This window comes from Pomacea canaliculata, linkage group LG2 (genome assembly GCF_003073045.1).
Source record: "Pomacea canaliculata isolate SZHN2017 linkage group LG2, ASM307304v1, whole genome shotgun sequence".
In the NCBI taxonomy this organism is placed as follows: domain Eukaryota; kingdom Metazoa; phylum Mollusca; class Gastropoda; order Architaenioglossa; family Ampullariidae; genus Pomacea; species Pomacea canaliculata.
Window position 1 is genome coordinate 23,329,642 of NC_037591.1, and position 16,568 is coordinate 23,346,209.

Sequence of the window (16,568 nt, forward strand, 5' to 3'; positions counted from 1 at the left end):
CACTATTTAGAAAGGAAAGCTCTCTGTAACTGAGTCGAGGAAACAAACCATAAGATGCCATCAAACCCTCCTGTTGTGTAGATCACCCACCCATCCCTTTAACTAGCATTTCCACATCAAGAGTCAAACTTTTGTCCACCTCCCACTGGTATCTCAGATACCCACCTCAACAAATCACTTCCAATGCAACATCTTGTCTGCCTCTTACCAGAATCTGAGATTTCTTCAAATGCACCTGCATCAACTGACAACTAGAGACATGCTGATCCTGGTATCTACACAGGGGAGTGGAGCATGCACTCTTGTAGTCTCCTGAATTAATTGTTGCCTGCATGAGACCTAAATGGGTGATATACCATCATTTACCAAAATTTCAGCTAATGAAGACCACCAGGGTTCTAGGCTTGGTGGTGTAGTTATCTTCATGGAAAAGTTGCTCAGACAACAGCTGTCCAGCATGTCATTCTGAGATGCTTAGAATACTGGTATAACAATACCCAATGTAGCAGTCGTCAACCTTGGCTACAGGATGCTGTATTTCTTGTCAAAATGAGGAATTACTTCCAAAAGCAAGTTATATGGTGGGTGACTATGTGACAAGGTGAAAGGGGTTAGGTTGAAGTCCACTGTGATTAACTGCAGGTAATGTGTATTGTATGTCTGACATTAATGCAGCTGAAATCAATTCCTCTTCTTTCAGGACTTTTAACATTAAAAGATTATGGACAATTGTAAATGTAAACAACTTTTTACATTAATGGATATATAAGATATTCTATTGAATTTTTTTTAAAATTCAGATTGTCCTATTAAGTTTGGATTTATCAGGTCTTTAAAGGCAGAACTTCTTATGTGCAGTTTTTAAAATGGTTTCGCCAAGGTGAGGGAAAGTAGGAGTACTCACGGGGTAGTAACTGGAGATAACTGACCACTAGTTCTAGTTGTCAGCACTGCATGTACTCTTACCTTCCCTTGCACAGGCAAAACCATTCTCTTTCTACAGTCTGAAGAAGTTTTGCATTTAAGACAAATGTGTAACAATCGTTATAGGGCACTATTTGGTTTCTTATAAGGAGAAAACATTTGTAGAGAGAATGTTATACTTTATCAATATGCTAACACATCTGTTCACAAAATACTATCCCTTAATTACTATTCTTGACTTCCTTGTAGTACTCTGTCATGCTAACTGTCATGTAACAACTCCATCTTACACTGTTTATATCCTTTCATACTTTCATCCATTACTTTACGTTCTATTCTTGTACCTCATATTTATGTTATTTAATGTGCCTATATTTATCTCACTGTCCACTGTGTTATCTTTCATGTTATCTTTCATTAATCATTATTGGTCTGCGCAGAGAGTGTGATCTATCTTGGTCATGATGCTGTACATTACAAGTTCTTCTTAGTATTATTAGTATTTGATGAACACTTTGTCAAATTGCAACTAAATATGTTAACAAAGATTGAATAAAAGCACAGAGAGAAAAAGAGAGACAGCGAGATAAAGAAATATTACATCTCTACACTTGCAACCTTGAAAATTACCTGGAGGTTCCATGAGGGTGCAACAGGTAGAAATAAACACAGAGCCATCCCCACTGTAATGTATGCTGATGACAGCACTCTGAGGTGGAGTGTCCACTGAAGAGTATGTAGTCACAAACATGCTATAGTCCTGGAAAATTATGTTTCTTGAATGCAACATGTCTTCAAAATGACCAGTGTATTCAAAATATACATTATGTGTTCTCTGTGGAGTGAGGATAGTCCGCTTGAAAGGTTTATTCAGAATATTCAACCTCAGAGGATAACACAAGGGTACAGATGGTAAAACAGGAAAAATAATTTTGAAAATTACTTACTGAGCTGAGTGCTACTGCATGACTGTATCCTGGCTCAGTTAGCCTTAGTGGTTCAGAAGGCTTGTCATAAGACATCATATACCTGGAATTGAACAATTTATAAAAATCTGCTGACATCAAATACCTAAATAAATTTGACTGTAATTACTACATACATGATGAATAAGAAAACAAGGTGTGTGTGTGTAAGTTGTGCACTTCATTTATTTACACTCACAAATGGAGTTCCAGTGGTGTGTCCTTTGTACCCATGAAATAGATCAATTTCCTCTCCTCATCTACCCAGAACTGAAACATTCATAATCCCAAAATACTACCATGGTTATATAAAAAACGTCAACACGGTATTTAAAAACATGGTTGAAAGTCTGAAATAGGTATAGAAAGACAAAAAAGTTATAGTATATTGCATAATCAAAAAAAGGAGCAAGTACAATATTTTTCAGTCGACTTATAATAACACATCCAGCCATTTTCATAATCATTTTTTACTTTAAAGTTCTTGGTTTGCGCAGTGCTAGTTTGGAAGGAATGATACAGAACCAAAATGGTGTTTAATTAAGCAGCAACTACCACTAAAACACTTATCATAAACTAGTCACCTGTTTTCCAATCACTTCCCAATTCCCCAGATGTCAGTTGAACCTCTTTCAGCATCTGGCACCGATGGTAACCTGAGAAATGTAAAAGTAAACTTTCCCTATTCTGTCTCCATCTGTCTGTATATACTGCTCACATGTACAAGAATAAACAAACATATCCATGCCATTATTAGACAAAGATGTTATTTTTAAATATTATCATTTTGTTATAAATACCTACAGCCATGAACAACCACTCAGCTGCCAGCAACAAAAGCACAAAAAAACCCAAGGATAGGGTGAGAAGGGGTAAAACAAAAAATAATTAAACAATTTCTTTATTTAAAAAAAAAACAAAAAAACTTCTAAGCAAAACCAAGCAGATGCTAATGCCATGTCTGTATAAAATAAGATCAAAGAAGACACAAACTAATCTGTGTACCTGCTGGTTTATCTTCAATGTCAACATCTGAGTGCTCTGTTTCTTGGAAGTCAATGACTTGTGATGTGACATAGTAAAGATGTCGATAACCTGACTTCTGACTTGACCACAGGAAACTGATTTGATTTTCAAACTCTTGTGGGAAAAAGTGGAGGACATCATGAACCTGCAACAAGCGTTGTATGATGCTTAACAATATGACTTTCCATGAAATTATGTTTTAAAAAGTAGCAAGAAAACTTGCACAGCTCTGAAAGTGGAAACAAGTCCTATAGTCATCAAGTAGTACTTTATAGGAAGGGAGTATAACCATAACTTAATTAGGTCTAGGATGTCTGTGTAAACTTTCTAAACATTTTACTACATTTTTTAACATGAACATAGATCTGTCCTGTATTTTAGCATATTTTGCAGAAATGATAGCATTTTTGATACATTCATTTTGCATTGTGACCACATTACGTACATTAATCCAGATGCTGGAAGTTTCTTCATAGATGCACTGAACAGGTGGGTACTTGGAATGATCAAAACTATGCATTTCTACATCATCCTCTGACACAGGAACAAAACACTCCAAGGGAATTAGCAGCAAGCACAAATGCTGCTGTGACCGATCCATTAACTGTGCATAGGCACTAAAGTAGAGAAAGAAACAAGCATGACTGACTTAAAGAAGGAATAAATCTGGCCCAGTTACAATCAAAACTTATTTTTTTTAAAACTTAAGAGCCTAAACCATTTGTAACAAACAACTATGGCTATCGTGAAGTGGCAAGCATAACAAATGGCAGACAATTAACTGTTTTAAGTTTACTTACAAATGGTTTATGATCAATATGAAAAAAAATTCCCAATGAATAATTTTCTACACTATTTTTTGGAAGATGACAATTAAATTAACAATAAGCTACAAGAAACAAGTGACTTCATATAATCCTTTATGGAACTACCCACTCACAATTTTCCATTTGGGGTCCAGCCTGCTCTGACAAGATACTCAGCCCAAGGACAGTAAACAGACAAAGGTTCAACTAGGCACCGCTGTACTCGGGAATTTTTCACCTGATTAACAAAGTCAAACAGAGTGTAAATCTCAACCCAGAAAGGCAAAAAGATACATGAAAATTAAGAATGTTCAGAATGAAAAGAGACTGATTGAAAGTCACATTGACATATAGTCTTACACTTACAACAAAGAGTAAATGATGGTCCCCTAGCATGCGTTTTATTCCATAACTGCTTTTCAGTGTCTTACGATAAAATATTTCTATTATATGTCTATGATTCTTCATGAACTATTCCTAGTCTCACTAGGACTAAGATTAATTTATTCACAAGGTTGTAACAGCTATACAGGGCTTCTGCTTACGCAAAAAATTGTGTACAGTAAGCATTAAAAGTTCGGAGGACCCCTTCAATTTTCGTCAATGGGGTCCCCTTCAAATTTGGGCGAAGAGCAGGGACCCCTTAAAAATCTGAAGAAGGGGTCTCTGGGACCCCAAAGAATTTAGCCTTAGCAGAAGCCCTGGGTATAAATAGAGAACTATTGAATTCTTATAACAAAAATAAACTTTTAAACTGACCAGGCCAGAACTGTTGACATGAAACTCCACAACCTTAAGAGTGCTTCGAGCATTAGCTGTACCAGCACGTGGGTAGCGGTACTCGTCCACGCCACTGGAGCTGACATTTGTAGATGGTGCAAAGATATGTAGTATTTCCACATCAGTCTCATCTACTTCTTCATAGAGGATCCTCAAGGTTGAGTATCCCACTGGACATATTTCAGTACTTATTTAAGACAGATGGATGCTAGTCTGCATTTATCCTAAGTTTAAGGAACTCATTTTTGGGGACAAAAAAAAAGTGAGACAAAAATGTTATAATACTTTGTACACAAGTGAACTTAATAATAAATTTGTAGAATGCATATAAGGAGGTGAGTTTAATGTGCAGTGCACTGAAAACTACAAACAAACTGCTAGAAAGAAATTCAAGCAACAGCAGAAGGATGAAACCAAGGTGGGCTGAACCACAAATTAACATGAACCTTTAACTATGAGCAGCTGAGATAGACATTTTAATTGATTTATCCTCTAAAACTGGTTTCCAACTCAAACACAAGAAAAATAATCTTAACTACTGACTGGCTGAGGTGTTGTCCAGAACAGGCTGCCACCAGTAGCCAGTATAACGGTCAAACTCCTCCTGTACTACAAAGGATGGTGCACCTGCACTGATAGGATTCTCTTCAAGTGAGGTACTTTCACCTGTGCAAGATACAGAGCAAAAAATATGTATTTCAAACAAAATAAACAAACTTAATTTTTTTTTCATGACCGTTTTAGTGTAATATATGATTATAAAACTTCGCTTTTATTTTTGTTATTTTAGATATATATTTGTATCTAAATGAAAGGGTACATCAGACAACTTTTTATTAATTAACACTCAAGTTTTGTAAGAATTGGTAACTCACCGGTCTGAGTGTGAGTTAGCTGCATTTCATTAAAGGTATTTACATAAGTGACCCAAATGTCCCCACTGTTGATAAAAGCCACATAATCTGGTGCCACTGGGCAAAACTTGGGATCTAGCCGTGCACCAATGCATTGTGTATCTAATAAAGTTGGTATAACAGGCAAATCAACCTGAAATTTAAAAAAAAAAGTTTTAATTCCTTTGACACAGCAGGGAAATAAGGCTGCATGATTAATAATGGCTAATTTTATCAGATTTTCATAAAGCAATTTTATATTTATATTAATTAAAATTTAGATTATGTATCTGTAAACTTAAAAATGTATGATAAATACAAAAGCCATTTTTTTTCTCCAGTTTCTAAAATACTTTATAATCATGGATTTCATCTCTTCATCTCCACTTCAGCTAGTATTATCAGAAAGTGTCATAAATGGACAATATTTTAAGTTAACATCTTTCAAATTGTAGTTTATTAGAAGATTAATTAATTGCTCTCCATGGTGCCTATAAAGCAGTTGCATGTTAAAAGCTCAAGAACTTTTCAGAGTGGACAGAGGGATAAACTAATGGCACAGAATATTCGTGCACTAGACTAAAAAGATATGCTATACCCATAGATAAATCTCTATGTTATGTATGACATCTAAAGACCAGTAAATAAAAAAAAACTGCAAAGGTAGGACCGTGTCTATGCAAGTAGACCCCAGATCATATTTACTACAATGCTTTTGAATAAGAAAAAAAAAGGACTAATAAAGATCCAGCCAGGAAAAAGAAAACAAATATGATTTAGTGAACTATGACATAAAGTAACACATTTAAATACTGTTCTTGAAACTAATAAAGAATGTGGCAGTTGGCCTCATTTACAATTTTAAAACTGCATGAAGCTTAACCCTTACTTATATTAGCAATTTATTACCATAATCACAACCAGTATATGATAACCAGTATAAAATATAAATGTAAAATACATCTTACACAAATTTTTAAATACATATCAATTTAACTGATCAAAACATAAATTAATATATGTTCTGTTATCTGTCTCCAGTTAGATAAACCTTTAGTTTATGTGCTCTTTTCTTGAAAACATGTTACCCTTTCTACTGCATAAATTTTAAAAAGTAGTTAAAACTGTTGTTGTTCTTGTAACAATGTTTTGTGGTATATTTCAAACTGCTAATTACCTGTATTTAGAATAATTTTATTCGAAAAAGAACCAATAATTTAATAAATCAATTGTGTCATTAATGTTGCCTTACCATCATGTCCATATCTTCACACATGTACAGGCTGCTGTTAGCTGTAAACACAAATCTACCTTTGTCTTCAACAAAATCATAGGATGTAATACCATATGATCCCAATCTCTTTCTTTCACGCATCAGCTGCTCCTCTTTTGACAACTGCCCTGAAGACCAGGAAGGCTGCATATTGTCAATCACTGGTTTCCAAGGCAACACAAATTTATCGTGCTCATCTTCTAAAATATCTGCATATAAGAGTGTATTTTCACGTCCTTTAGATGGAATCCCAAGGAAGTACAACCGACTCAGTTTTCCTGAAGATGATGTCACAGTTCTAAATGAAAAGTTTGATGGTACGCTGCCTGCAAGTGAAGTGAGGAGCTTCATAGTGTCACGGACACACTTTCGAAGCTCCTCCCATGTTTTCTTACCACCTCCATTTGAATCCAGAGGAGACCAGGACTTGATGTCATATGGATCAAGTAAAACTTCCGATGCCATCATTTATTTTGGTAGATGACAGTGAAGGTAAAGCCCCAGCGTGGAACTAGTGTGGAGTTAGTGATATCACTTGTGAGACTCTGACAAATATTGTCAAGTAAATATCTTTCTGTGATTCCACATTACTCTTTCTTAACTTGCTTCATTCTGAGGTTTACTGAGTTTAATGTTGCTTCTGGTACTGTTGTCAGAACTACTCTGGAACCATACCTGAAAACATAAAATGAGCATAAAAATTGATAGTTGACAGCTGACAAACTATAAAACACTGGGTTTAGATTCACGTAAAAAAAAATCTTTTGACGCTTATGGAAGACGTAATTGCCATACTAATGAAGGATACAGAATCTAGACACATTAATAAGACTCATATAACACTTTACAATCTCATTTTTCATGGATAAACAAACAAAAAACCGATAAAAAATGAAACCGTTAACAGACATCTTCCACACTTTTTTCTTTTTATATAAAATATAATATTGCTTTGTTAAAAGTTATGTATCGTACTCACAAAGTTTCTGATCTTACTATTGTGCGAAACGATTATACTTGCATTTCTAAAACGCTGTGATGTGGTCATGATAACAATCTTTTGTTACTTATGTCTTATGTTTATAGTATTGAATATATGTCAAACACAACCGACCTAGTGGAAGAAAAGTTTCTAGTAGTACAGAAACCTACCGTTCTGCTCAGTTCGATCACACTATTACAATGTATAGCAAAGGCAGATTTTTACAGAGTTGGATAATTTAAAGACTGCCGGTGAAAAGTTAGACCAACGTGTATAACTGAGTTTTTAAAAAGAGAGTTCTTCGTTGCTTCGACTTGAAAAACATAATGAAAAGGTACATTTTTTCCTAGTCATACAGAACACACTTATGACCTAAAGGTACAGTATCTTTGTGGAACTCTTTTACATCTGACGATAATGGAAACCAAATTTAGTCTTCAACTGTATTCCAATAAGATTTGCAATAAATTATATTTATCTGTAAACATTGCTGCATTTAGTTTAGCGTTTAGCACATTTTTAAAAGTTTGATAAAATTCACTTTTTGATATGTGTGCACTGTTTACTCACACTGGTAACTTTTAAATTTTAGAAATGCCACATATATCCTTTTAACAGTACAGTGACGAAGAAAAGTGAAAGGAGAGCTCATGCGCTAAACATAAACTAAGCACCATCCTAGTTGAATAGGTTTTTGAAAATATTACAGCATATTAAATCATACAAATTTTTTTTTTGGAAATAAGATAGTTTATATAAAATTATCGATTTTAAAACGAAGACTGCGGTTGACAGTGTCACATGAAAAAGGAGTCGGTGGACAGAGTGCATGGTGTGAGGGGTGAGGAAGACAGTGCTGTACATTCACGGGATGATGCCCGAAAGCGAGTGTCAGGGATGGATAAACTGATACAGGCGATAAACCCTTGTCTTTCTTTAAATCTCTCGCTTTCAAGGTGAATCTCTTTCTCTCTCACACGCAGGTCAAAGCAGGAATCCTATACGACGTCTATATCAACATTTTTGATCTCTTGCAGGGGGTTTCCACCCTTAAAATGACAAAATGAACATGTATCACATGTTATTTGTCACAAATATTTAATCCCTATCAATTCATACATCAATATCTGTATCTTTGTGTGTATATATTGTAGTCCAAAAAGCGGATTAGTCCGGCTACATATGACCAAATATTCAGTAACGGCACTGATCAGTTTCTTTTTTGAGCCACAAGAAGACCCAGGTCACGATGTATCTACATACATATCCTAATTTCTATTTCTTGTGATTTTAATGCCTTTGTTTTGTAATAATATAGTGTTTCAGTTTCTTCTACATAGATTGAGGGGTAGATATAGAAAAGAAAAACTTTTGCTTATTCTGTTATCCTCATAAAGATTTATCACATATATTTACACCGTATTTTGTTTATTTCAGACCTTTGTGAAAGAAAATGGCAGAGAGACATTCTGTAGACTTTCATGAAATATTCACATTCCTCTCAGACCATAGCTGGATACATCAAGTGCAGCTTACACAATATTTTGTGGAGAAGATCTGGACTAATATTCCAGAAGAGGTGAGTGAAATGGGAATATCTCAATATCACATACTGTAAAACAGGCTATTAATCCTAATTTCCCTGTAACTTTTGTTTGATATGTCGTAGACAAAATAAACTGCAATGTGGCAAATTGTGTGATAAAGTGGCCTCATTATTAAAACATGGATGCCTCTAAAATACTTTGAAGCTTGAAATCAATTATGAAAGAAACATGCTATTCAAATATATTCAACACATGTTTGCATCTGCTTCTGCTATATACTTATCTGATGCAGTTATCTTTCTTTGATAGAAGTCTTTATGGCTGCATTAAAGCATCATACTCAGCCATATTAGATCTTATTTGACAGTTAATTCTGCCGCAAAGTTCATGTATGCAGTTGTATTGAACAGGTCATACTATTGCTAACTCTCTTTTTGTTATATTTTGCACAAACCATCTTGACAGAGCCCATTCAATGCTGCTGTTTGCTTTTTATAAACATAAGACTGATGGAAACTGGTGACTTCAACCCAATACCACATTGACCCAGCCATATCTACCTCCACCAGAGACAGATTGACACTTGCCAAGACCAAATTGATCCACGTAAAACCAAATTTTCCCAAAGCCAAAAGTCCAAAACTCATATCAATCATCTTTAATACAAGAAGCTGGTCATGCCAAATAAAGCTGACAACCATGCATTGTTTGAGCACTATCCATAAGCAAGGCAACACATTTTGTACTGAGATTTCTGTAATGGATCAATTCAGCTTTCACTGTTGGTTTTATGTGGGTTGATTTGGTTATGGTAGGGGTCAATATGACTCTGGATGAAGGTCAATGTCTCTGGGTCAAAGTGATCAGTGACAAGACAGTTCATGATGTGCCACTTCTTTTCTAACATTAACAAATGCTATGATGTGTTAGTGTTGTCTTTATGGTCTTGTTCCTGTGTTGGTCCTGTGCCAGTTGAATAGGCTCCTTTACTCAGCATATCCTGATCGCTTTTCTTTTTAACATATAGGACTTGAAAATTTTGAGCATCACACATTTTTTTTAATTCGGATCCCACTCTTTGGAATTTGTTGCTTCTCACCCTATAATACAACATGTACAGCACAACATTTGTCCCAGAGATCAGTGATGAAGCAGCTCACATCAGTAAACAAAAACCACAGCACATGGTCAACAACACCTTTACACATTCATAACTGCCACATGTAGATCATAGTCAATAGTCCCTCATATAATTACTCTTCACATACACACGCCATCACAGTTTATTCTATGGCTTCATTTTATTTTAACATAAGAAGTATTTGAGTCAGATTTAAAACAAAAAACAACTTTTCATAGATTTTACCCTGCTTGAGATCCCCTTTTCACCCTACCCCCATTTCTGCTATGCGCTGGAGAGTGAGGGTGTGCTGACATGTAGGCATACACCAGAACTTGTTTAGACATTTAAGATAATGTAAGCCTGTTCATTTTTGTTTGTTGGGCGTAGTATTGATGAGCATAATATTCATTCACGTTCTGTAGTTTTAGAGTTATTTGGTTACATGTTACATAATATACTCATTTAAAGTGTTTCTTATATCTCCCATAAACAATGTTTTTCAGTGGAACAAGGTTTTGTCATCACTTTCAGCAGAGCAGCTGAGTAAACTTCCTTTTGAAGTAGGTGGGCAGTGTACTTCAGACATAAAGCTCCATTTCCAAAATCCTCCAAGAGAATCTCTTGCATCATTCTTACAGAAATCTGTGCAGCTTAGTTGTGAGCGTCAGCAGGCCAGACACTTGTTGTCTCCAACACCAATTGATAGAGAACTGTCAAGGGGAATGGCTTCAAAAAAGGTTCATGAGGTAGAATGGATGGCCTCCCTTGTACACCGGGTGACATCAGAGTCAGGCTGTGATACTGTGGTGGATGTTGGCTCAGGTCTGGTAAGTACACTGTAAATTTTAAGTTCCTGAATTTATGTAATTAAGCTTATAGATATTTGACTGTGATTGACTGGGGTTCTCAAGGGTCAAGGATGTCATATGCAAGTTCTTGAACAGAGGCATTGGATGCGATATCATTGAACAGAAGGGTGGTTTACATTCTTATCTTAATTTGTGTATATTGTTATGTTTTACATCTCTGTTCATCTGCTGCTTTTAATAAATTTTACATGGTTGTCAGCAGCTTAAGAGCACGATATAACATTAAATAATATTGCATGTCCTATTGTTAAAAACTTGTTAAGACATATACCAACATGAATTACAATTAGGTATTTGTCTCTGTGACTGTGGGTATCTTGCTAATGTGTGTATGTTTTTAAAGTATCTAGTACATACATTGATTCTTTGAATATTCTTTGAGTATCACATACTGTATGGATGTTTTGAGTTTGAGAATATGTAAAGAACAATTGGTAATGTTTCTTTTGTTGAGCAGGGATATCTAGGACAAGTGCTACACAAAGTCTATGGGTTGCCTGTCATTGGTGTAGAAGGGAATGCTGGACATAATGAAAGTGCTGCATCAAGAGCCTGCAAGCAAGGTACATTCACTGTTTTCACCATAAAATTACATGTTTTTCTACAATAAATTATGAGTAAACCTATGTTGTAATACTCATAAAAATATTGGATAAAGAGTTAATTTGTATGCATATTCTAATTTGGTGTTCTAAATATAGATCTTATTTATTTGGTTACATAGATTTTGTATTCCTGATCTTTAAAATATATTGGTATATTGTTATTGTTTTATGATTTGATTGCTATACTTACAAATGAAGAAGAAATTTACAAATTGCAGGTATGGAATGTTCTGGTTTGAAAACCATTACTTTAGAAATCTGTGATGGTGAAGACAACTTAAAGAACTGTGTTGCTGTCATTAATGAAGCAGTGCTATCTTTGTCACCATGCCAACATACTTCTAGAAATGTTGAGGGCTCAAATGCAGCCACTAACCAGATGAAATATAATACTGAAGAAAATATTACTAATGACACAGAAAAGACTGGAAATAAGGAGAGACATTGTGGTTTGGAAATCAGTGAAACTACTAGATCTGCAAAAGGCCAATGTGAAACAAAGTCTCCTTGGACAGAATGTGGGTGCCATGTTTATGATGGAGAAAAAGTGATAGACAAACTTACTGACTCTGATCATGCTGAACCAGAAGCTTTTGGTGAAGAGAAAGCTGTTTCTGAGTGTCTGCACGATCCTGAGAGTGCATATATTACAATAACTGATACCATGAGAAGTGAAAGTCCTTTGAACTGTCTGCATTGCAGAAATACATCAGGAGGAAATACAGATCGGTTGTCACATTCACAGAACAGTAGTACTTGTAAAGATCAAAATGCAAAGTGCCATTTAAATTCACAACAAGGGTGGACTACTAGAAATAAACATTTTAATGAAAGCAGATGTACATTGACAAGCATACCTTGTATGAAGACAAACATTGAAAAGGGGGGCAGAAAAGTGTGTTTAATAGGATTGCACTGCTGCGGTGATCTCTCCCCTGTCATGCTGAAACTTTTTCTCTATGCTGAGTTCATTGGTGCCATCATTCTTGTCAGCTGCTGCTACCACAAGATGTGTAAGATTTCTGGTAAGGTGTTTGACTTTGATGATGTTATGTTCAAAAGTATTAGACATGGTTAAATTGGCTCGAATGCAAGTTTTCAAGTGGATGGCGACTGGCATTTTATATTTACCTACTTACATTGTGAGCACTGAGACAAGTCAAATTTGTGATATCACACAGCCTTATAACATATTCTCAACTCTTTGGCTAAAGCTTTGGTGATGAAATTATATTTATCCTTCGGGATGATGTTTTAGTTATTATCGATTTCTGTACATCTTAATATTTGAAGGCTAGATGTTTTTTCAGATTTGGGTAATTAGCGTCTTGAATAAACTCCATTACAAAAAATAACTTGGCACTCAGGTGTGTGTTTGACTCTCTAAAGCTTGGAATTTTGTGCTTAACAGGCAAGATAGTATTTTTTTTCACCATGCATGTTCAACTTAATGTAGTTTTATTGACATGACTTGCAATTCATGATTTTCGTATATCATTTTCATGAAGCCATATATCTAATTAGTGAAGAATTTTAATTTCTTGACTTAAGGGTGGAGAAATTTACTTTGTTTGACAGGGTCTGATCAGTTCTGTAACTTCCCTTTGAGTGAGTCAGCGATACAGGCTTATAGTTTAGCCCAAAAAAAGCATTCTACTTTATCATCTCCTTTCTTGTCAACTGGGAGTTTGAGACTGGCAGCTCAAGAAACAAGGTTAGTTACAGACTCCATTTCTATCTTCAACACAAGATGTTTAATTTTTAGCATACAAGAATAATTTTTGTGCAAAGCAAATATAGTCAAACATGGTCAAAAAATCACTTTCTTTTACATCCATTTATCTGTTATGCTACTTATTTCCTCATATTGTTAGACCTATATTTTATATCTGTTTTCTTCAGTATTACACATTTACTGCACATTTACAAATAAAGTAATCACACTTGCCAACATACAGAAGTGGTCAAGTGTTCCAACAGTAAGATTGTGGTTGTCGGTCAAGATGTGGACCTACAAATAACATGAAACACTATGCTATAAGTATTAATGCTATATATACACATGTTAAACCAAAACTACATGTGTGTATTCATACAGATAATCCATTTATTAAAATAAAAGAACATTTTTCAGGACACGCTGGGAAGCTCAACGCGAGGCTGATCATGACAATCATGCTCGGAACCTGGCATACAGGGCTCTACTGGAAGTGTTTCTGAGTAAACAAGATTATGTGATGCATCATTTGTTCACTTTAGTTCTAGGATTTTTTTTTCTTGGCAATGCAACCTGCAACAGATGCAAGTTAAGATTCTGTTTTTAGGTATGTTGAAGAATGTACACATATTGTGTGAGTGTAGTATAGGCATGATAAACCATGTATTGTGTGAGTGTAGGGGAATTTAAGTTTTTCCCTTAAATAGTGAATGCTTATTTTTGGATATACATGAAAAAAATCAATGAAGAAGTTAAGGCTATTGCTATTTTGCAGTAGGTGATTTCGAGGGCTTAAGTAAATCTGAATATGTTGCCTAATAGAGAACCAGCAAAGATTGAGGGCAGACAGGAGAAGAATCAGGAAGCTAAACTACAGTAACTTTGACAGCTTCATCAACTCTTATATAACCACACTGCCAATTAGTGATGAAGGTAAATGAACTCTTATTTTTGTGTCTAGACTTCTTTGCAGGGGTGTTACTCATCTTTGCATCACAAAGAACTACAAATGCATTCTATATGTACCTCACCATTATTTAGCATTTGTGTGCTGTGCTGTATACTTCCCTGAGACATAGCATTTGAACAGAATACTCCCAATCTTCCTTTTAAGGTAGAAATGAGAGATTTTCAGTAGTGAAGTCAGTTCATGTACAAAATTCAGCTTTTGAGCCTGAGCAAGTGATAATATGCAAACAAACTCTTACCTTGTGCAAGTGTCAGCTGTTGGATGAAGAATCTTTGATGAATGTGAAATGAGTTGAAAACTCTGTCAGGCAAGGTGTATGCTGAATAGAATAGACAAAACATTAAGTGGTGGAAAAAAAAGAGATTGTATGTTGGCTTCTCAGAGAAACTGGGTGTTGATTGAAAAATAGTAGAGAATAAACATGTCTGTACTGATTTGCCAGTTTGATGATCATGAGGTTTTCGTGTACTTGTGGAACAGAAGAGAAGACAATTGTCAGGAGGGAAATGGAGAGGCTGCATTCACAGCTACAGCCCTACTTTAGATCAATTGAGCCTTTCACAGTAAGACGTCTTCTGACATTTTTAAAGACTAAGTGCTAGTGATCCGTCCCAGATAACTGAATAAATAGATACATGACTACTGGTGGGAAGATTAACCCAGCAGTTTGATGAATAACTGCTGTTTTCTATGCTAGTTTTTTTTTTTTCTTTAATAGAAGCAACTATAACATGCTTGCATTACACCTCCAACCATCTTAAAATATGGTGAACATTTTCAGAATTATGTGTACTACAGATTAATGCTTATTCTACTGCCACATTATATGTTATGGATAACTAACAAATTTTATTGAAAGTAGGTAAGATTTGGGGAAAGCAGATTTTGAGATAGCCGAGTTACTAGAGCAGCGGCATCCAAAACTGAAGGTGTGCACATGAGACAGTTTGATACTCATGTAGCATAGCATACTTCCCTCAGTTGACCTAGCTGTGGAATGGGAACCTGACTGAAGGCTTGGGGACTAAAGCAGTGAGGCTCTGCCCTTTTAAAAATTGGACCCTTATAAAATAAAAGCGAGATTTCTAAGAAACATAAGGTCCCCCTTCTATTTTTAATTTTCTTTTTCCCCTGACTGGGAAAATACCATTTATTATTCACAATCCCACGACTAATCTTGCAAAGACTGTTATCGTCTTGAACCCAGAGATCCAGCTTAGCAAGCAAATCTAGCATTATATCGGTCATATTGCCTATACATTCTAAGCAAGATTTTTCGTTGACCATAAAAAAAAATTAATCATTCCTTTGTTATCAAGATGTAACACAAATCATGAAAGCACTTTGCAGTAAATCATTAAGTATTCATGATGCTTATTTTCAACAGGTGAGATTTTTTTTAGCTATCTATTGTAGTTGTGGGAAGGAGAAGGCACATATATTTTATATTTTTGCATGTGTATTTTTTGTACATGCTTGTTTTATTAATCTTGATTCATGCACAGAATTGATATTTTATGGCATTTCAAGTGTCTGCAGGTTATTCTTCAGCCTGTTCTGGAATCACTGGTGGTTTGGGACAGACAACAGTGGCTTGTAGAAAAAGGCCATCATCCAAGTATAATAGCCATCTTTGATGAAGATGTCTCACCTCGAAATCTTGCAACTGTGTGTATTAAAGAATGAGTATTCTGAAGCTAAACAGCAGTGTTTGTTTTTATTAGGATTTTGTCCTATTTGTGTTCCCCCTAAAAGGTCACTCAAAACTTCTAATGAGATGTTCAGATTAATTTTTCTCTCCTTCACCTTGACAGGATCTTGTTCCTTTTGTCATATTTGTTTATATGTTTTGGTGTAAGTTTCTGTTTATATTCATGTTTTGCCTTTTCTTTTCTGTCTACTTGGCGGGGAGGGGTGTTCTATAAAAATCTATTATCATGATGACTTTAGAAAGGACTTGACTGCTCAAGCATATTGTCACAGATCGGCTTTACATATGTAAATGGACCGGCAAAGTAGTACTCTTGTCTTCAGCATGTGAATTCATGGTTTATCATTTATCCGTCAGTCCTACCCAAGCTAGAATGC

At 35.3% G+C, this 16,568-nt stretch overlaps 2 protein-coding genes across 8 annotated transcripts in view; one reads left to right on the forward strand and one right to left on the reverse strand.

Moving 5' to 3' along the window:
- The window catches only part of LOC112555330 (dipeptidyl peptidase 9-like), a 14,957-nt gene extending 7,008 nt beyond the window's left edge, over nucleotides 1-7,949 (reverse strand). The window contains 13 exon segments of the mRNA XM_025223690.1: nucleotides 1,555-1,684; nucleotides 1,872-1,953; nucleotides 2,089-2,159; nucleotides 2,474-2,494; nucleotides 2,496-2,545; nucleotides 2,895-3,060; nucleotides 3,361-3,532; nucleotides 3,856-3,959; nucleotides 4,481-4,671; nucleotides 5,045-5,167; nucleotides 5,377-5,548; nucleotides 6,647-7,342; nucleotides 7,820-7,949. Coding sequence (XP_025079475.1) covers nucleotides 1,555-1,684; nucleotides 1,872-1,953; nucleotides 2,089-2,159; nucleotides 2,474-2,494; nucleotides 2,496-2,545; nucleotides 2,895-3,060; nucleotides 3,361-3,532; nucleotides 3,856-3,959; nucleotides 4,481-4,671; nucleotides 5,045-5,167; nucleotides 5,377-5,548; nucleotides 6,647-7,135 — 1,771 coding nt within the window. The 5' untranslated portion in view covers nucleotides 7,136-7,342; nucleotides 7,820-7,949.
- Nucleotides 7,858-16,184, forward strand: LOC112558162. 7 transcript variants are annotated; one of them, XM_025228434.1, is made up of 10 exons: nucleotides 7,858-7,983; nucleotides 9,087-9,228; nucleotides 10,823-11,146; nucleotides 11,646-11,751; nucleotides 12,012-12,818; nucleotides 13,372-13,507; nucleotides 13,928-14,013; nucleotides 14,333-14,443; nucleotides 14,961-15,043; nucleotides 16,011-16,184. In XM_025228434.1, exons 2-10 carry the CDS (start codon nucleotides 9,103-9,105, stop codon nucleotides 16,164-16,166), a joined length of 1,935 nt encoding a protein of 644 aa, XP_025084219.1. In that variant the 5' UTR covers nucleotides 7,858-7,983; nucleotides 9,087-9,102; the 3' UTR covers nucleotides 16,167-16,184. The 7 variants fall into 7 exon arrangements, with proteins under 7 accessions (XP_025084219.1, XP_025084215.1, XP_025084220.1 ...); XM_025228430.1 differs by lacking the exon at nucleotides 7,858-7,983 and adding an exon at nucleotides 8,101-8,605; XM_025228435.1 differs by lacking the exon at nucleotides 7,858-7,983 and adding an exon at nucleotides 8,101-8,605 and having other exon boundaries at nucleotides 16,020-16,184.
- Nucleotides 16,185-16,568: the final 384 nt, after the last annotated feature.